Consider the following 19,729-nt stretch of genomic DNA (forward strand, 5'->3'; position numbering starts at 1 on the left):
GCCACGGCAGGAAAAAGCAGGACGTTTAATGCCGAGCCCTGAGGCCAGAGCAGGAGCGGGATGGTCTGGCTGTGTCCGTGCGTCCTGGGGGAGGGCTGGGAGGGCTGCCACGTCTCCTGCGCGCGGCTCCTAGCTCCCTGCAAGGAGAAGGGGAGTCAGGGAGCAAGGAGCAGGCCCTGGCAAAGGGCGGGGGGAGCCCAGCGGTGGGGAGGGGCCCAAGGGGGGGGCAGGGTGCCACGCACCTCGCACGGTGAGCTGGGCCTTGGAGCGGGCCTGGCCGAGGCTGACCTTCACCACGCCGCTCATGCCGGCGGCCGTGGGGCACAGCGCCAGCCGGTGCACCCTGCCCTGGCTCTCCATCCTCACGTGCGCGCCGGCCCGCAGCACCTCCCCGTTGAGGCTCCACTGGGGCGCCCCGGGCAGCGCCCCCGACACCTCGCACTCGAAGCGGGCCTCGGCCGGGGCCACCACCTCCACGCTCCGCAGCCCCCGCAGCACCTGGATCCCGTCCGCTGCAAGGCAGGGCGGCGCCGTCAGGGCCCGGCAGCCGGCGGCCCCGCCGCCCCCGCGCCCGCTCCCCGCCCCACTGCTCACCCTCCACGAGGAGGCGCGCGGTGGAGCGGTCGTCGAAGGCGTCGCAGGTGTACGAGTCCTCGTCCTCGGGGCCCACGCGGTGGATGATGAGCGTGCGGTAGCAGTCCAGGTTGCAGATCTCGTACTTGTCACCGGCGAAGATCTCGGTGTCGCCGCGGAACCAGCGCACGCGGCCCCGGGCGTGCGACACGGTGCACTCCAGCGTGGCCTTGTGCCGCGCCAGCACCGTCTTGTCCCGCAGCGGCTTCACGATGCGGATGGGCAGCGCTGGCGCGCACACAGGGGGCCGTGAGCATCGCTTCGCCCGCGCCGCCGCGCCGGAGCCCCGGCTCCCAGCACGGCCAGGGAGCAGGCCCCATCGCCGCCCAGCCGCGGAGCCCGGCGCGCCCCCAGCCGCTCACCTTCCACCCGCAGGTTTGCCTCCGAGACGGCCGTCTTGGCCACGAAGCGGATGAGACCCGCGTCCTCCGGGCGCACGCCGCAGATGAGCAGGAAGTGCTTAGTCCCTGGGTGAGGGGGACCGAGATGGGGCGCACGGCAAGCGGGGCAGGCGGCGGGCCCCGCTCTGCCCACCCGGCCCTGCGGCCGTAGCCATGCAAACGCCTCTCTCCGCCGTGGCTTTGCTCGAGTTCGCCCCTTCCCAGCCCCGAAACCACACGAGTTAGCAGAGCCGGAGCTGGCCGCCACCACCCTCTGCCCGTTGCTCGCGCCCATCGCTCAGGCCGGGCGAGGGGGCTGCAAGGGCAGCTGCAGCCGAGGGGGAGCGGGGCAGCCTGCCGGCCCCGGGGGCACGGCTGCACCCCGGACCGCGCAGTTGCGCGCCAGCAACACGCTCACCTTCTTGCCGTATTTTCACCGTGCTGGTGACCTTGATTTTCTCGCCGTCCCGGAACCACTCGCCCTTCACGTCCCCATGCGACGCCTCGCACGTGAAGACGGCATTCTCGCTCTCCCGCACGCAGGCGTCCTGCAGCTCCTGCACGATGCAGACCTGGCGCTCTGCGGGAGATGGGGCAGGGGGCTGGGTGCTGCGCCGGGCCCGGGGGCCGGGGGTCCAGCCCGCGGCTCCTGTGCACGGGGACGACGTGAACACCAGCCCAGGGTGATGGGGAGAGGCTGTGCAAGCTGGGAGCAGGCAGGAGAGGAGACCCCCAGCCTGTGGGTCCCCAGGGGCAGCGAAGGGGAAGGGACGAGCACATCTGGAAGCCACAGCTGCACCAGCCAGAGGCTGCGGGTACCCCGCGGGGTCCCCTTTGCGCCAAGGCCAGCACAGCCAAGCACCGCCGTACCGTGGACGTGGAGGGTGGCGGAGGCCTGGCAGTCGCCCGCGTCGCAGGTGTATTCGCCGGCGTCGGCCAGCTCACAGCAGCTGAGCTGCAGGAGGCGGCGGCGGCCCGCCGAGTAGATGCGGCAGCGGGGCCCCGGTCGCAGCTCCGCACCGTCCTGGCCCGGGGAGCGTGCGGTCAGGGGGTGCCGGGGCAGCACCCCGCCGCTGCGCCCCGCGGGCCGGGCCCGGTGCTGCTGAGCCCTCACCTTGTACCACTTCACCTCCGCCGTGGCGCGAGACAGCTCGCACTCGAAGCTGGCAGCCCCCGTCTCCGGGACCCCCAGGTCCCGTGGGATCTTCACCATCGTGACCGGTGGCTCTGGGGGGAGAGGACGCAGGGTGGAAAGGTTCGGCAGCGGAAGACCTCGGCTCTGGGCTGGGGGTCTCAGCACGGGGCGAGGGCTGTGCTTCCCAGGGCGCTGCTGGGGCCACGCACCCCCCGGAGCCCCCCGCCGGTGACCGTACCCCGCACGAGCAGGCGGGCGCTGCACCGCAGGGCGTCAGCGGTGAAGGCGACGGTGCCCGAGTCCTCCAGCGTGAGCCGCTGCAGCGTGAGGCTGTGCGCGCAGCCCGCGGCGCTGATCCGGCACGTGCCGCTGGGCTTCACCCGGATGCCGTCCCGCGTCCAGACGCCGGGCACGCCGGCGTGAGACAGCTCCAGGTGGAAGGTGGCCGTCTCCTTCTCAAAGGCCTCCACGTCCGCCAGCGGGGTCCGGATCGACACCTTCCGTGCTGCAAGGGCCGGCGGCCCGGGAGGCCCCCGGGCGCAGAGTTTTGCTGCTGCAGCAACGCCACGCTGCTTCCCGCACCGCCACCCGCCCCTAGCGCCATCCACGCCGCCTCCTTCCATCGCCCCCACCCGCCAGACGCCCGGCTCTGCCCCAGCTCCCCGTCCTGCCCGGAGCGGCTCTCCGGGGGCACTGGCGCCTTGCGGCCCCCGCTCCCCCCAGGCCGCGCGGGTACTCACGCTCGACGCACAGCTTGGCCTGCGTGCGGTCGTGCAGGCTCTCGCAGCGGTAGGTGCCGCGGTCGGAGGGGCTCAGGCTGCGGATGGTGAGGATGCGCCGGCGCCCCGACTCCCGCAGCTCGTACTTGCCGCTCGGCTGCAGGAGGACGCCCTGCTTCATCCACTGCACCTCGGCGGCCTCGTGGCTCACCTCCACCTCCAGGCACGCGTCCCGCTGCTCCTCCGCGGCCACGTCCCGCAGCCGCCGCACGAACAGCACCTGCGCCTCTGCGAGGCCCACGCGCAGCGTCACCGGCGGGCCCCACACCGGCTCGGGGCCGCTGCCGCGGGCCACCCCCCTGCCTGCTCACCTCGCACGCTCAGCCGGGCCGCGCTCACCAGCCCCTCGGCGTTGGCCGTCACGGTGGCCGCGTCGGCCGGCTGGCACCGCCGGACGGTGAGGCTGTGACACAGCCCCGTCCTCGCCACCACGAGCCGCTCGCAGGGGGCCACGGCCTGGCCGTTGAGCTGCCACGTCAGGGCCACGTCCTCGGGGGACACCACGCACTTGAAGGTGGCGTCCTCCCCCTCCAGCACCGTCAGGCTGCGCAGCTCCGCGATGATCTCCACCACCCTGGGGACTGCAGCGGGGCCGTGAGGGCGCCCGGACCCGGCGGTGCCCCGCGCCGCCGCCGGCCCTGCCGCCGCTGGGCGCTCCCCCGCCGCCCTGTCCCCTCCCCACCCCGCGCTCACCCTGCACCGTCAGCGTGGCCAGCGTCCGGTCATCCTTGGACTCGCAGGAGTATTCGCCGGCGTCCTCGGGCCCCACGGCGCTCAGCACCAGCGAGCGCTCGCGCCCCTCCGCCTTGACCTCCCGCCGGGCGCCGGGGGCCAGCTCGCGCCCGTCCTTCAGCCACACCACGTCGCCCTTGGCCTTGCACAGCTCGCACCACAGCACCACCGTCTCGCCCTCGTGCGCGTGCACGTCCGCCAGGCCCCGCAGGAACTTCACCAGCAGCTCTGCCGCGCACGAGGCCGTGCCGGCAGCGTCCCGGGCTCGCCGGCCCGTTCCCCCCGGCCCCCGGCCCCCCAGCCCGGCACGCACCTTTGACGCTCACGTCAAACCGCATCTGGTCGTGGCTGGAGAGGCAGGTGTAGACGCCGGCGTCCTCCTTGCCCACGTTGCTCAGCACGAGGCTGTGCACGCGGCCCTCGCGCCGCATCTCGCGGCGCTCGCCGGCCGCCACGGGCTGCCGCGGCCCCAGCCAGCGGACGGCCGCCGGCTCTTTGGACACGATGGCCGAGAGCACGGCGCTGCCGCCCTCCAGCACCAGCAGCTTCTCGGGCTGCTCCTGCTTGTTCACGAACAGCACGGGCGCCTCTGGGGCAGGGCAGAGCCGGCGTCAGCCGCGCCGGGGCCCGGCGCCGCCCCCCGGCGCGCGGCGTCCCGCTCGGGCTCACCTTTCACGCGCAGCGTGAAATGCACCTCGTCGTCGCCGGCGTCGCAGAGGAAGACGCCGCTGTCGCCCGGCTCCGCCTGCTTGATGGTGAGGCTGCGCGCGGGGCCCTCGCTGCACACGAGCAGCCGCCCGCCCGAGCGCAGCGCCCGCCCGCCCTTGCGCCACTGCACCGCCGCCGTCTCCGGGGACAGCCGGGCCACCAGTGTCACGCTGTCCCCCTCCAGCACCTCCACGGGGCTAAGGGCCTCCTCCTTGTTCACAACGCGCACGGGCTGGGCTGGGGCGCGGGGGACACGGGCAGGGCTCAGCAGCGTCCCCCGCGCCGGGCGCCGCGCGGCCCTTTCTCCCCCTCTGATAAGGGCAGCGCCGAGCCCGGCCCTTGGCAGCCGAGGCAGGAGCGGAGGCGCCTGGGAGCCAGCCAAGGATAAATTTAGCCAGCCCCCGCTGGGGGAGGCGGGAGGCATGTGCCTCGCCACCGCGCCGACGGGCCCCCTCGGTGCCGGCGGCTCCTGCAGCACGGCGCTGCGTCTCGGGGCAGCCGGGGGCTCGCGTCCCCCCCGCCGCCGCCGCCGCCGCGTCCCCTCCCCGTGCCTGCGCCGGGCGCAGCAGCTGCTCGGCTACGGCAAAACCAGCGTAAGTCGCAGGGGAGAGGCCCATGCCCCCGTGGCAGGGCGCGTGGCACTGCCAGGGCGCTGGGGCTCCCCACGGAAGGCCCCAGCCCCGGCGAGGGGGGCAGCACCGAGCGCAGCCCCGGCGCCGCCTGCTCCCCGGGTGCCGAGCTCCCGCCCTCACCTGACACCTCCACGCTCGTCACCACGCGGTCGCTGGCGGCGTCGCAGGTGTAGGACCCCGAGTCACCGGGCTGCACCCCAAGGATGCTGAGCTCCCGGAGCACCCCCCGGGCCTCCAGCCGGACCCGCTCGCTGGGCTGCACCTCCTGGCCGTCCCGGAGCCAGCGCACGGCGGCATCGGGCCGGGAGAGCTCGCAGGCCAGCACCAGGTCCTCCCCAGCCACGAGGCAGCGCCGCTCCGCAGCGCCCGTGCTCCCCACGATGGTCACCGGCGGCTCTGGGGGCCGCAGAGAAGGGCTGTCACGGCGGGGGGAGCAGCCCACGTCACCGTGCTAGGCACAGCCCGGCACAGGCTACCGGGGTGCAGGGAGAGGAGTCCCCGGGCTGGGGGTGCCCTGCAAGCCAGGCCCCGGTCTGGGGGCAAAGCAGGGACAAACCCTGCCCTGCAGGGCGAGACAGTTTTTGGCTTCACCCCTGAGCTGCCAGGGCCAGCTCTGGCTGCAGAATAATACTGCAGGGCTGACGGGAGCGGGAACACCACATCTTTTCCTGTTGCTGCCCATCCCAGTCCCCGTCCTCTGCCATGCACCCATGGGTGGTCCCGCTGCAACGGCTGGACCCCTTCTAGATCTCTTCCAGCTGCAGCTGGGCAGTGCATGGGTTTCCCCAGAGCTGCTAGGTGGGTGCAGGCAGCTCAGGGAGGACCGCAAAGCTCCCTGTCGCCCCCCTCCCCACATGCACCACTGTGCACTTACTGAAACCCAGCCCAGCCCTGGTTGTCCCTCGTGTCCACCAGGGACCTGTGGGGCTCCAGGCAGGCAGCGAGGAGAGCGCCGCTCACCTTCCACGGTGACGCAGAAGACGACGCTGTCGTCGTGGGTGTCGCAGAGGTACTCGCCCTCGTCCCTGCGCGTCGCGCCCAGGACGACGAGCGAGCGGCACACCCCGTCCTCCTCCAGCCGCACGCGCCCCGTGTCCTGCAGCTTCTCGCCATCCTTGTACCACTTCACCTCGCCGTGGGCGTGCGAGAGCTGCACCTCCAGCACCAGGTCCTCCAGGGCCCGGCAGTGCCGGCGAGTCGGCAGAGCGTCCCTCCCCAGGATCCTGACCAGTGGGTCTGGCAGCCCCAGACGCCAGCAGAGCTGCCGTTAGCTGCGGGCTCGGAAGTCCCTTGTGCAGGGTTTGGCTCCAGGGAAGAGCCGTTCCACGGAAACCAGTCCGCAGGGCTGCCCCCCAGCACTGTCCGTGGCAAGGAAGCTATGGGGACCCGGCAGCTCGCAGCCCAGTGCCCTTCTCCGGGGTCTCCAGGTCTGCACCCCAGCACCCGCCCCCAGGCTCTCTGCCAGCCCCTTGCTCACCCGACACTTGGACGGTGAAGGTCACGGCGTCGTCACCGGCATCGCAGACGTATTTTCCAGAGTGCTCCGCTCCGGCGGCGGGGATGAGCAAGCGCCGGTGGGCACCCTCCTCCTCCAGCACCAGGCTGCCCCCCGCCTCCAGCCTGACGCCCTCCTTGGCCCAGCGCACGGGCGCATCCACGCGGGACAGCTCGCAGGCCAGCGTCACCGTCTCCCCCGGGGAGGCCTTCACGGCAGGGGGAGGTCTCCGCGGCTGCAGGATCTTCACCGGCAGCTCTGCAGGGAGAGCGTGGCCCCGTGCAAAGTGGCACAGGCACAACGCCACCCAGGAGGCTGCTGCCAGCCCCAGGCGAGTACCGCAGCGGGTGGCACAGAGGCCACGCGCCCAGGAGGCCACGCGCCCAGGAGGCAACTCAGGCAGTGGGGCACGAGCTTCTGCCGGGCTGCCATGGGCTGAGTCACCGTGGGGGGACAGAGAGGCTGTGGAGAGTCCCGCGTGGGGCACGCACAGCGCGTGGGAGCCGGCAGGGACCACATCGCCCCTGGGCGCCCGCATGGCCCCTTCGGTGCGCGCTGCAGGCAGGTGCCTGCTGCCTGGGGAGGGGTGCAAGCGAGCAGCAGCTCCGCAGCCAGCCAGGGAGCAGCCAGAGCAAGTGCCCTCCGCCCAGGCTGGGAAAGCCCCTGCAGCGGCGACCCCCATCCGTGGGGCACAGGCCCCGGCTCACCTGACACCTGGATGTCGAAGGAGACGGCCTCATCCCTGCTCTCGCAGATGTACTCGCCCGCGTCCTCCGCGCTGGCCTTCAGGATGACGAGGAAGCGCTGGGCCCCCTCCGCCAGCAGCAGCAGGTTGTCGCTCTCGTCCACCTCCAGCCCGTCCTTGAACCAGCGCACGGGAGCGTCCGGCACGGACAGCTCGCACCGCAGCTCCACGTGCGCCAGGGCCTGCACTGGCAGCACCAGCGAGCGCTCCGGCGGGTGCAAGATCCGCACGCGTGGCTCTGCCAGGGACACAGAGGACGCGAGTGAGACCTGCTCTCCGCGCTGCCCCTGGCTCCGCGGTCCCCAGCATTGCTGTCACCTGCCCTGCACCGCAGCGGGGCCGGGGCGCTGCGGGCTGCAAACGCCTGCCGGGCGGGCTGGCCGCAGCGGGGTGCCCCGCGCACCGCGAGAAACGCTCGTCCCGCCGGGCAGCGCGGCGGTGACGGCTCCTGGAGCAGGGACGCGGCGGACGGCCCCAGCGCACCGAGCTGGGCTGGGCAGGGTAGAGAGCTGCTGGCGGGCAGGTCGGAGCCCAGGCGGGCGGGGGGCGGGCGCGCTGGCGCACAGCCCCGCAACGCCGCCTCGCCGCGCGGCCGCTAACGCTGCCCAGCGACGCTACGGGCAGGGAGGCCGTGCTGGGGATCGCACGGAGCGGAGCAGGGGCAGCGCCAGCCTCCCCGGCAGGGCGTCCTGGCCACGCCACCAACCTGCCACCGTGACCCTGTAGGAGGCAGAAGCGTCTCCGGTGTCGCAGACGAACTCCCCCGCATCCTGCGGCCGGGCGCAGGGCAGCACCAGCCGGCACCGCGGCCCCTCGCGCTCCAGCACCAGGCTCTCGCCCGCCTCCGCCTCCAGCCCGTCCTTGTACCAGCGCACCGGGGCGTCCGCGCGGGACAGCTCGCACCACAGCACCGCGCGCTCCCGGGCCGCGTAGGCGTGCGGGGCGTCCTCGTTGGAGGCGACGATCCGCACCGGCGGCTCTGCGGGGCGGCGCGCAGGGCGCTGCTGTGACGCCGGGCGATGCCGAAGGTGTCTCCGGGCACGGCCCGTGCCCGGCGCAAGGACGCGTGCCCAGCCGCGGGCACAGCTCACCGCTCACGGTCACTGCGAAGCTCACGGCAGCGTCCCCCGCCTCGCACGTGTAGGTCCCCGCTTCCGCCGGCCCCACCGAGCAGACGCGCAGCCTCCGCGTGCACCCCTCCGACTGGACGGCCACGGCCTCGGCCGGCACCACGGCCTCGCCGTCCTTGAGCCAGCGGACGGGGGTGCCCGCCGGGGACACCTCGCACTCCAGGAGCAGGGGCTGCCCCGCCAGCAGCGTCCGGCAGCGCTGGTCCTCCGGCACCGGGGCGATGCTGGCCCGCGGGGCTGAGAGCACCGAGACCCCTTGTCACTTGGCCGCCGTCCCGCCCGCCCGCCCCGCTGCACCCCGTGCACCGCGCCGCATGAGCCCGCAGCGCTCACCGGCGCGGAAAGCAGGCGAGGGAGCACCGGAGCCGCGGGCGGGCATCGCGGGCACGTGCCCAGCCCTCGCTGGAGCGGGGTGCCGTGGGGCCATGCGGGGCGAGGCGGCAGGGCAGGTGGTGCTGCCAGTGCTTCAGGATGCAGCCCGGGGAGCGGGGACAGCGGGGACGCTCTAGGGGAGCGACGGCCAGGGCAGGCAAGGGGGAAAGCGGGTGCATGGGGAGAGGGACGCCGCTGCGGGGCGGCACCGACCTGCCACCGTGACGTTGTAGAAGACGGAGTCGCCGCCGGCGTCGCAGACGAACTCCCCCGCGTCCTGCGGCCGGGCGCAGGGCAGCACCAGCCGGCACCGCGGCCCCTCGCGCTCCAGCACCAGGCTCTCGCCCGCCTCCGCCTCCAGCCCGTCCTTGTACCAGCGCACCGGGGCGTCCGCGCGGGACAGCTCGCACCACAGCACCGCGCGCTCCCGGGCCGCGTAGGCGTGCGGGGCGTCCTCGTTGGAGGCGACGATCCGCACCGGCGGCTCTGCGGGCGGAGATGTGGGCTCAGCTGCGATGCAAAATCCATCGCTGGTGACTGCAGTGGTCAGACCCCGACATGGCACAGTGCCTTCACAGGTTCATTGATTTTTAAGCCTAAATACGAACACCTGATCTACATCTTGCCAGGCCCCAGCTGTTGGGCTGCCCTGGCGCAGCTGTGACAGGGACCTCCCTCACCTCTCACCCCATCTGGGTGCCAGCACAAGGAAGCGTCTTGCTTCGAGTCTCACCATAAATCACCGCATTGGGTCAGACCTCAGCAAGACCTCGCTCCCCGCATGGGTGCCTGGCACCACTGTGCCCCCCACCCAAGGGGGAAGGTCCCCCGAGGGAGGCAGAGGGTGACACAGCAGGTAGGAAAGTAAAAAGCCACGGGACCATTCACGGGCGTGCACAGTGCCGGCGTGCCCAGGAGCCTGTGCACGGCCCTTGTGGCTTCCTTCCCGGGGGAGCTCGACTCCTCCAGCTGTTTCCCCAGCCACCGCTTTGGAGGGCTGTTGGGTCTGGGCCCGCAGCATGCTCCACGCTCTTGTTTCGATCTGAAGCTTTACATTCGCTCGCTCTGCAATGCAGGCGCACAGCTCGCTTGCAGCCAGCTTCCCCATCTCTCCTGCTCGCTGTGGCCCAGCACATCATGCTAGATTTGAGTGCAGGTTAAATGCCACAACTAACACGTGTAACCTCAGCCTGCCCACAAAATCTTTGCCAGTGCTCACAACTCTCTGCTAAAATGCATTGGATTCATAAAGTCCAGGAGGGGCTCCGTACAAGCATTAGATAACCAACCTTCCTCTCCCTTGGGAGAAAGCCTCAGTGGGTCAGGATGTGGTCCTTGTCTGTAGTAGCCAACACTATCTACCTGTTCATGTACTAGCAACTGGTGGTTTCTCCATCAACATGCTGTAGGGGCCCAAGACTCTGCTCTGGGTGCTCAGCCCAGCCCATGGGTCCACGCAGGCATGGGGCACAGCCAGTACCAGACCTACGGCAGCAGCTGAGCTGATGAGAGCAGGGCACCAACCGAGCACCTGGCACATCCGCCTGTTCTTCTCACAGCCTACCACTGCCCCATGCCGAGCATCCAATTTGCAAACTTCCTGTTTGTGATTTTAAAGTTTCCTTCCAATGCTCAATGCAAACAGTGAACAGTGCACTACAGATCAACAGCATATAAGAGTGGACACCTAGACAGTCTGAAGTGTTTAACCTGAGTCATGCTGAGTCTGTATCTGTCCAATTTATTGATCAAATGCTGCAAAGTTCCTTAAATGGGCTTGTCAAAAGCAATCAAATCACCGAGGTACAGCTGGAGACATCAGCGCTGATGCTCAAGACCTCCTGCTTGGTGCCCTGAATCCAACACTGCATATGAGGAGAGGCCTTTGCTACCAGCTTCAGCATTAGGTCTCTATCCCCTGTTTGTCATTGCCCCATGAGCAGGCTTGAGACAACTGGGTACTTTTAAACCCCTGGGGAGCACAGAGGAAAAGCCCATGGCTCAGCCCACCTCAGCAGAACAGGCTGGGAACTCCAGCATAGAGACACAGAGGCAAAATTATGTCCCCAAATGTAGAAGTCTCTGATGCAACAGGCAGAGGGATGGTGCAGTTTGGGGAAAATCCACCTTCTGCAGGGCGCTGGGAGAGCCCTGCATGGGAGAAGCCTTGGGTGAAAGCTGAGAGGGGACAGCACATCAGGCCATGGTGAGCCACACTGCTCTGGCTCCAGACCTGCCGATGGCTCCAACGGAGCCAAAACGCTCAGCAGCTGCCAGAAAACCCAAAGGCATTTGGGGATGACCAGGCTTTAGGCCTGGACTTGTGCATTGCACCAGCCTATGACGGGGATAACTCGGATGCCTTGGAGAAATCCAAGCATGCCATATCAACAACACTGCTTTTATCTGCCAAATCTGAAATTGTGTCAGAGAAGTCCTCGTTTAAGCCTTCTGTCACCCGCCACTCACACCACGCTGCCTGGTGCTGATTACACTGTTAGCCTTTCCCTGGTGACCGAGTCCTGAACTGAGTCAGGCTCTTTAAGACTCTTCAGCCTAAGTTATGCAAAGCTGCTGAGCTGAAATACTGAACTTTAGCAGATGGTGCTTCCTCCCTCTTATGTTACAGATGCTGAACTTTCCACGCCTGTGCACCGCCGCAGGATGGACGATGCCGCCTGTCTCTATCCAAAGCATTACAGCCATTGCTGATCACCCCGGGGGCCTTTACAGTCCATCCTTCCCCAAGGTGATTTCGACTCTGTCATGTTAAAAGCCCTTCTTTCTCAGTGCTCGTGGCAATCACTATTTCACCGATTCCTCTAGCATCTTGTGTCACCCATCGCATTTCCATGCCTACATCTTCTATGATTAATGGCACTTCCGCACTTATCCACACGTGAGCATTGCGGAGAGGTTTTACCACTGCAGTCACATCACCTGTTAACCACGCCGTACATCTGCCGCGAGTAGCCTCCCTGCATGCGTGGAACTGTGGGATTTGGGGCCAGCGACAGGAAGTCTTTTGGTTGTTTTCAGTTTTCATGACCATTTTCCATTTGTGCTGCTACCCAGCGACGCTAACAACTGCTTTATGATGAGGGAAAGTCACTGCCTGATGCCATCCTCAGTTTGCACAATGTAAACACAACAAAATCGTTAGTATCCAGGCAACTACTAATTTTTAGGTCAGCAATTAACGCTGTCCATCAGAGCAATGTCCAATAGTGAGTCACCCCACACCAGGTGCCAGGTTCTCAGTGTTGGATGCTAACACCTGCTATTTTTAGGAACACAGAGGTCTTGTTTACTGGCCATGGGAGAGGTCCAGCAAACGTCACCCGGCATGGGGATGCTCTGGACCCACCATCAGTGCCCGGGCATTACAGACCAATGCCCAAGGAGCGAGCTGCCTGCTTTTTCAGTAAGACTTACACAGCAAAGCCCTGCTGCTGCGCAGACCCCTACCCATCTGAATCACTGATTCAGGTAAGGACATCTCTGATGTGAAGCATGAGACACTAAGCCTTTCCCAAGGCTCAAGAGAAGTCAGCCATCATGTCCCCATCCTTACCACCCTGCAGGGCAGGTCTGCTGAGCCCTGAAACCTCAACCCAGCCCCTAACCAGGGATCCAGCTGCCCATAGCTAACCCCCAGGAGAGGTAAGAGGCAGAAGGCAGAGTGGCTCGAACTGGGTCATGGCAGAGACAGGGTGCGAGTTACCAGGTAAAGAGAGTAAATGAGGTGGTGTCTGGAGGAGCACCCGGAGGACCAAAGGGGCAAAGGAGAAAAGTCACAGTAACACGGAAAGACGAGAGCACGGAGGCAGCAGGGAGAAAGGTCGGGGATGGGCAGGAATGCAGCAGATGGAAGATGGTCCCAGGGGCTGCAGGTGGCAGGAAGGGGAGAGCAGCTGGACACCACAGCGCCAATAGCAGACAGACAGACATGCTTCCTGTGGTCAGCACTTCCCACAGCGGCTGTGTGTCCTTGCACATGCACTGAGCAGCACGTGAAGTCTCCCTCTGAGCGAGCAGGGCCTCACTGTGCCCTCAGGGACTGCAGCCCACGCGGAGGCACCCAGCACTGGGCACCACAGAGAGACGTAGCCCCGCGAGCACATCGCTGACCTGCAACGCACCGACCTGCCACCGTGACGTTGTAGAAGACGGAGTCGCCGCCGGCGTCGCAGACGAACTCCCCCGCGTCCTGCGGCCGGGCGCAGGGCAGCACCAGCCGGCACCGCGGCCCCTCGCGCTCCAGCACCAGGCTCTCGCCCGCCTCCGCCTCCAGCCCGTCCTTGTACCAGCGCACCGGGGCGTCCGCGCGGGACAGCTCGCACCACAGCACCGCGCGCTCCCGGGCCGCGTAGGCGTGCGGGGCGTCCTCATTGGAGGCGACGATCCGCACCGGCGGCTCTGCGGGCGGAGATGTGGGCTCAGCCCGGGGTTCTCGCCGCGCCACGCGATGGCAGCGCCCAGCCCCTGCTGCCAGGACCAGCGCGAAGAAGGGCAGGAGCACTGCTGTCGTTTCTGACCGCAGCACTGCGGGCTGCAGGATTCGGTTTTGGGGGCCAGGGAGATGCGTGGAGGCAGGGGGCAAGCATGGGGCACGTGGATACTGGAGGAGAAAAGGTAAGAAAAGAGGCAGGGAAGGAACGATGGCAGCAGGAAGGGAAGAGGGGGTCTCTTGGGCACATGCTTGCCCTGGGCCTGCCGCAAGGGGTGGGAAGCAGGAGCTGCGGGGGCTTTACCAGCCCCCAGTTCCCACTCAGGTGGCTACAGAAGATGGGGCCAAGCTCCCACGTGCAGTCCCCAGCTCACCAGTCACGGTCACCATGAAGCTCACGGCTTCGTCCCCGGCGTCACACGTGTATATGCCACTGTCCGAGGGACCGGCGGAGCGGACGAGCAGCCTGCGCACGCAGCCCTCCGCCTGCACGGCAATAACGTCGTCCGGGGGCACGGCCTCCCCGTCCTTGAGCCAGCGGACGGGGGCGCCCGCCGGGGACACCTCGCACTCCAGGAGCACGGGCAGCCCTGCCGGCTGCTTCCGGAGGCGCTGGGCCTCGGGCACCGGGGCGATGCGGACCTGCGGGGCTGAGAGTCGTCGCAGCGGGTAAGAAATGGGTGCAGGCTCTTGCTCGCCCAGAGAAGCTTGGAGAGCCCCTCTGGTCCCAACCGAGCAGATCTCAGTGTGCGCACATGGACAGTGTGCAATATCCCACCCTAACCCATTGGCAGCGGGTGCTGCTGCCCAGGGTTGTCCCTGCACTGCTCAGCACCCTGAAGATGCTCTGCCCAGCACCACCTGGAGTTAATTCATCCCCAGCGTGGGCTAGGGGTGCATGTTATATCCCTGGCTGAGACTTGGAGCTGACAGGCACAGAAGCTCTTTGGCCATTCCTGTGGTACTGGGACAGCACAATCCGATGGAGATGTGCCTTGGCGTGAGGGCAGAGGGCTCCCAGCCAGACCAGGCACGTAGGAAAAGCCTTGCTCCAAGCCCTAGAGGGAATTAAGTGCCCAAGGTCTGCACAACTCCTCCACGGCCCACAGCCTCAGTGTGTAAAGTGCTTTGTGCTCTGCACGTCCAGCTCCAAGGAGCAAAGCCACTCTCGCAGAGAGCCAGCACTCTCCAGCCGTGGGCTGGGAGGCAACAGCACAGCAGAAGCTGCTCATCCACCTCCTGCTCCTGAGCCGGCTCTAAGGAGGGGGTGCTGGACATGGGAAAAGCACAGGCATCCCACACTGGAAGAGGTGACCACAATCCGTGCAGCATCCTCCATCCCCGCTCCTCTCTTCCTCGCCAGACCGCAGCCCCGCTCACCTTGCACCTGCAGCGTGGCCGAGTCCCGAACGCCACTGGCCACAAAGGCGACCTGGGCCCCGCTCTCGGCCAGCCGCGCTCCCCGGATCAGCAGGGAGTGCTCCGTTTTGCAGTGCTGCACGCAGTACCGGCCGCCCGCCCCCTCCTCGTCGTCCAGCCTTGCTCCGTTCAGGAACCAGGCGCCCCGTACCGAGGCAGAGAGCTCCAGGGAGAAGTGCGCATCCTCGCCGTCCCGCACCTGCACATCCTGCAGGCCTCTCTCCAGGCGAGCTGCTGGGACTGGAGCAGGGCAGGACTCAGCCCCAGACAGTAATGTCATGTGCCAGGGCTAGTAGACCCAGGAGTGTGCTGTCCCCAGCTGCCTGCTGCCCCTACCCAGCATCCAGGAGCATCTGGGACCCATCACCCAGGACTGGGCCAGTAGAAAATGCCCTGCAAGTCCTGGGATCAGGCCATAGTGCCATCCCATCCTCTCCTGGGAAGAAGAGTTGCTTGGAAGTGATCTGGGATGTGTTATTTAAGTGCAGTGCTCTGTGCACGCTGGCTCACAAGGGCAAGGAACACCAGCCAGGGAACCTACAGCCAACAGGCTGGTGCTGAAGGGAGATCAAGGGCTGGTCCAGCCCATCTCAACAGGTCCCTAAGGAAAGTCAGATCCAAGCCCAGCCTAGGAGGCCCAGAAGGGAATGAAGGAAGACCCATGGCCCGGATGGGGTTAGAGTCCTCACCGAGATGCACGGAGCCAGGGAACTCCACAGGCCCACTCCTGCCATACTTGTTGACAGCACAGATGCGGAAACGGTAGTCCGCCTCGCAGGGCACGCTGTCGCCCAGCACCTCCACCAGGCTGGCCAGGTCGGTGGTGAGGCAGTGCACCCACTCGCTGGCGCTGACCTCCTGCCGCTCCAGCACGTAGCTGCTGGGGGGGCGATGGTGCACGTCGGGTGCAGGGCACCACGTCAGCAGTGCTGCGTTGCTGTGCTCCGTGCTCATCCTGGCCGCCACGGGGGCACTCGGAGGGTCGCGTTTCACACCTGCAACCCACAATCAGCATTTCCTTCTCAGAGACTGCCAGCCAGGCTCCGAGCAGGAGCATGTTCCCAGGGCAGTGGGTGCCCATCCCAGCTCTCCCTTGTGTCAACCACTGGTGAATGGGGAGGATGGGGAACACAGGACCCTTCAGGGGCTTACACTTGACCCGGAGCTGGGAGGATGTCTGAGACTCCCCAACGGCAAAGGAGATGATGCCCGCCTCCTCCCTGGTGACGTGCACCAGCACCAGGAGGTGAGTCCTGCCGAAGCTCTTCAGCACAGTGTGGGACGACTCCTGCAGCTCCTGCCCATTGCGGCTCCAGCAGATTCCCTCCACCGCTTCCCGTGTCTCCACGCAGAAAGCCGCGTTCTCCCCCTCCATGACGTCCAGCTTCCGCGGCAACCTCTTTACAATCATCCCTGAAAAAAAGTGCCAGGTGAGGGGTGGGGAGGGAACAAGGGGTAGAAGGTCTAGGAGAGGTAACAGGAGGCACATGGAGGCATGCAGGCAAAAGAGTGGGAGGGCAGATGCAGGGGACAGCAGGTTGCTGCCTGGCCTGGAAGAGGGAAAGTGAAGTTAGAAGAGCTGGGCCTGCCCCCCACCTCGGACGGAGACCTCAGCGATGCTGCGTCCTTTGTCCTTCATCTGGCAGAGGTAGATGCCGTCATCATCGGTGTGGGCATCTCGGATGGTCAAGCGCCTCATCACGCCTTCTTCCTCCATGATGTACTTGTGGCTGGGCTGGAGCTCCTTGTCCTCCAGGTACCAGGTGGTGGGGATGGTCTCCAGCGGCACGTGGCACTCCAGCACGGCGTCCTCCCGCTCCTGCACCTCCACATCTGCCAGGTGCACCTGGAAGCGCACACGGTGCTCTGGAGCCAAGAGAGAGAGATGGGTGCTGAGGAGCGCAGGGGGCCAGCACCCACACCACCATTGCTCAGCCTCCTCCCCCCGCCCCGCGTCAGCTGTCGCCGTCCTTTGGCGCTTTGTGCCGGGCTCCGCTGGCTTGCAAACACCACCGCACCCTGGTATTAGCACCAAACCGAACCCTGGGTGGGAGGCGCGCAGCACGGCTAGCGCCCCGGCCCCCTGCTCTCAGCTCCTCTCACCGCAAGCCGCAGGCAGGCCAGCAGCACCGGGTCTGGTGGGGGCAGCCCACGGGTGGGCCGGGAGCGGGCAGCGCCAGGCGCTGTGCCACCCTCGGCGAGGGGCCGGCCCGGTGTCCCCGGCTGGCAGCGCGGCCCTGTGCAGGCTTTGCCAGAGGGACGGGCCTGTCGCCAGCACAGACACTTGGCGCCGTGCCCTGCAAGGCTCCCAGCCAAAGCCACTCTGCACTTGCGGGGGAATTTGTCACCAGCGCATCGCGCCCCCTCCCTGCTCGCCGCCTGGCACATGCAGCCCTCCAGGAGCTTCACCCCTCTGCTCGCAGCGAGAGAGGTACCTACCCTTCACCTGGAGCTGCACAGCGCTGAGCGTCTGGCCGGCCGTGTTGGAGGCGGTGCAGATGTACAGCCCCTGGTCCTGGGGCTTGCAGTACAGCACCTTGAGGATGAAGTAGCCCTCCCTGTCCTCATAAACGAGGTGCCTGCGCCCCGGGGTGACGGGCTTCCCATCCTTCTTCCAGACGATCTCTGGCTTGGGCTTGCCAGTCACGTAGCAGCGAAACTTGGCATGCTTTCCTGCACTCACGGTGAACGCCTTGGCGCCCGGCACGCTGGCGGGCACCTCGCCGTTGGGCAGTGCCCAGGTCTCAGGCCCGGCGCTCCAGACCGCGGCGTGCCGGCGGCACTGCTGCTGCTCCCCCAGCTGCTCCAGGCTGTTCTCGGGGGACCCGCGGGATTGCTCCCCCGGCAGCCCCGGCACCATGGGCTCAACCAGGAGCACGGCTGCGGCCAGGGCTTCCTGGGAGCCACTCCGTGCCCGGCACACATAGACCCCCCCGTCCGGGGGCCGAGCGCTGAACAGCTTCAGGAAATGCCAGTCCTCAGGCTCCTTCCCCACGGAGAAGTGGCTGCTCTCAAAGAGGTCGGAGAGCTTGTGCCCGTCCTTCTCCCAGTGCAGCACTGGGCAGGGCTGTCCTGACACCCTGCAGGTGAACACCACATCCTCCCCCCGGCACACTCGCATCGACGAGGGCCTGACCAGGAAGACGGGCGGCTTGTTCTCAGGGTCTCCTTCCTCCTGGAGCTCCCCAGCCTCCACTTTGAGCGTGGCAGCGGCATAGGTCTCGCCAACGTTGTTCTTGGCCTTGCAGACGTAGCGCCCGCTGTCCTCCGGGGTTACTTGGGAGACCAGCAGGCTGTACATGTTGCCCTTGGCCTCCACGTGGAAGCGGCCCGACGGCTCGATCGGAGTCCTGTCCTTCTCCCAGAGGATGCTGGGGCGGGGGTCACCCACGATCTGGCACTTTAGGACGGCGTCAGCACCGTTTTGCACCGTGAAAGTGCGCGGGTAGGCCAGGAACCTGGGTGCTCCCCCAAATCCATCCATCCCATCCATCCCAGCCTCCCCAGGGTCACAGCAGGCGACTCAGCGGCGCAGCAACCGGGATCATCAACCTGGAGCGATGCACCGTAAGACCGGGGCTGGGCATGGCAAGCACCCCATGACCACACAGTTTGCCTGACTCGGCTTTTCCCTGGATATGCTCCAGCTTCAGCCCAAAATGCCCATTTTTCTGCCCCAAAGCAATGGGAAAGGTGGCAAAAGGCAACGCTTTGCACCCAGGGGGCCCAAGTGCATACAGCCCAGGCTGCGTGTGTGCGCACACGGGACCCCCAGCTCCCGGAGCACAGGGCCCCTGGCCGTGCGGGGCATGTGAGTGAAGGCTGCTTGCAGGGCCTGAGGGGTGCTGGGCACGGGGAATTGGGCCGGGGTCGGGGCCGGGGCCGGGCCGAGGCAGGAAGGGCCCCAGCCCCGGCCCGGCCCCACCCGCGGGGCATTCCTGCAGTATCGGGTGGTGGCAGAGCCACATTCCTGCAGCATCTGGGCTGGCTCAGGCACAGGTGCTGATAAGGGGCTGTCATGGGGGGGGGGGGGGGCGGGAGGATCTGGCCGGATCCCGGCGCTTCCTCCGAGCTCAGCGGGGCAGGGAAGCAGGGCTCCCTGTGCGCTGGGGGGCTCACTGCAGATTACCCTACCCGGCGAATAGGGGCTCCCCACGGAGAGGAGATTCCCGCTCTCCCTGAGGCAGGATCCCCCCACCCCAGCCATCAGGTGTCAAAAGCCATGACTCTAATGAAATAACTAGTCACTCAAGCCCCAGGGATGTAGAGCAAACGCCGGAGAGTCTGAGCCTGCTGCCGGGCAGCCAAGGCACTGCCTCCGTCCCCAGCCTGCGGGTAACCGTGTCCGTCATCTCTGCCTTGCTCGGGCAGGACATGGACATGCCCTACCTGAGAGAGCTGGCAGGGGTGGTGGGAGCGGACTGGTCCCTGGGAAGCAGGAGGGACCAGGGCCAGCTTTTCCTCCCAAACCTCTGCCTGTAGGCAACACATTCATTCAGGGGTGCGTTCCCAGGCAGATGTGCCTCCAGACCCACAGGCTGCCCCAGCAGCAATTCCCACAGACAGGCATATCCCCGAAGGCTCAGCCGCTCCACTTCTGCCCTTCACCTGCCCCCGATCACCCTGCCCCGCACAGCTCCCATGCTGCAGTCCCCTGCCCCACACACGCACCTCGCTTCTTCACTTCTTCCTTGCGTCTCCCAGCACCGGCACCCTGCGCCTGCTGCGTCCCCCAGCTCCGCTCCTGGACGTCAACATGCAGGGACCAAACGTTACAAATGCCTGCAGCTGCTGTCCCCAAAAATACCCTCTTATGACACACGGGGCTGATAAGTCTGAGCCTGCTCCATTCAGTGCCTTGGCTGGGGAGGGCTGGCCTATGTATAGCACCCCAGCAGGAGAGCGGCCGGCCTGGAGCGGGGAGGCAGTCCTTGACCTCCAGGGCGCCAGCATACAGCAGACTCAACGGTGCCATGGTGTGGGGTCAGTCTGCGGCAGGAGGGAACACACTGCGTGGGACCCAGGCTGAACGGGGATGGCACGTGCCATACAGGATACACTGCCTGGGACACGCTGCATGGGGGAGGACATGCCACAGGGGATGCACTGCATGGGATGT

At 67.1% G+C, this 19,729-nt stretch overlaps 1 protein-coding gene across 5 annotated transcripts; it reads right to left on the reverse strand.

Moving 5' to 3' along the window:
• Positions 1 to 11: 11 nt before the first annotated feature.
• On the reverse strand, positions 12 to 19,368 carry OBSL1 (obscurin like cytoskeletal adaptor 1). Of its 5 annotated transcripts, none has more exons than XM_062579387.1 (28): positions 19,282 to 19,368; positions 17,050 to 18,010; positions 16,207 to 16,476; positions 15,763 to 16,023; positions 15,300 to 15,605; positions 14,572 to 14,850; positions 13,566 to 13,841; positions 12,888 to 13,160; positions 8,955 to 9,227; positions 8,331 to 8,606; positions 7,946 to 8,218; positions 7,202 to 7,477; positions 6,477 to 6,752; positions 5,960 to 6,235; positions 5,120 to 5,395; positions 4,329 to 4,604; positions 3,973 to 4,248; positions 3,621 to 3,887; positions 3,239 to 3,508; positions 2,889 to 3,155; positions 2,387 to 2,653; positions 2,128 to 2,240; positions 1,884 to 2,037; positions 1,432 to 1,593; positions 996 to 1,100; positions 595 to 861; positions 243 to 512; positions 12 to 137 (listed from the first exon to the last, which is right to left on the reverse strand). In XM_062579387.1, exons 2-28 carry the CDS (start codon positions 17,909 to 17,911, stop codon positions 130 to 132), a joined length of 7,155 nt encoding a protein of 2,384 aa, XP_062435371.1. In that variant the 5' UTR covers positions 17,912 to 18,010; positions 19,282 to 19,368; the 3' UTR covers positions 12 to 129. The 5 variants fall into 5 exon arrangements, with proteins under 5 accessions (XP_062435371.1, XP_062435370.1, XP_062435372.1 ...); XM_062579386.1 differs by having other exon boundaries at positions 17,050 to 18,162; XM_062579388.1 differs by lacking the exon at positions 12,888 to 13,160 and having other exon boundaries at positions 17,050 to 18,162.
• Between the last annotated feature and the right edge of the window lie 361 nt (positions 19,369 to 19,729).

This window comes from Rhea pennata, chromosome 6, assembly GCF_028389875.1.
Source record: "Rhea pennata isolate bPtePen1 chromosome 6, bPtePen1.pri, whole genome shotgun sequence".
Taxonomy (NCBI): Eukaryota; Metazoa; Chordata; class Aves; order Rheiformes; family Rheidae; genus Rhea; species Rhea pennata.

Excerpts from the sequence above, each read along its gene's own strand:
- OBSL1 (XM_062579386.1), bottom strand. The coding sequence starts at position 18,103 with ATGGATGGGATGGATGGATTTGGGGGAGCACCCAGGTTCCTGGCCTAC. Across the intron at positions 1,101-1,431 it reads GGTGAAAATACGGCAAGAAG|GGACTAAGCACTTCCTGCTC; the intron begins GTGAGCGTGTTG and ends CCCCTCACCCAG. Across the intron at positions 513-594 it reads CGCGCGCCTCCTCGTGGAGG|CGGACGGGATCCAGGTGCTG; the intron begins GTGAGCAGTGGG and ends CCTGCCTTGCAG.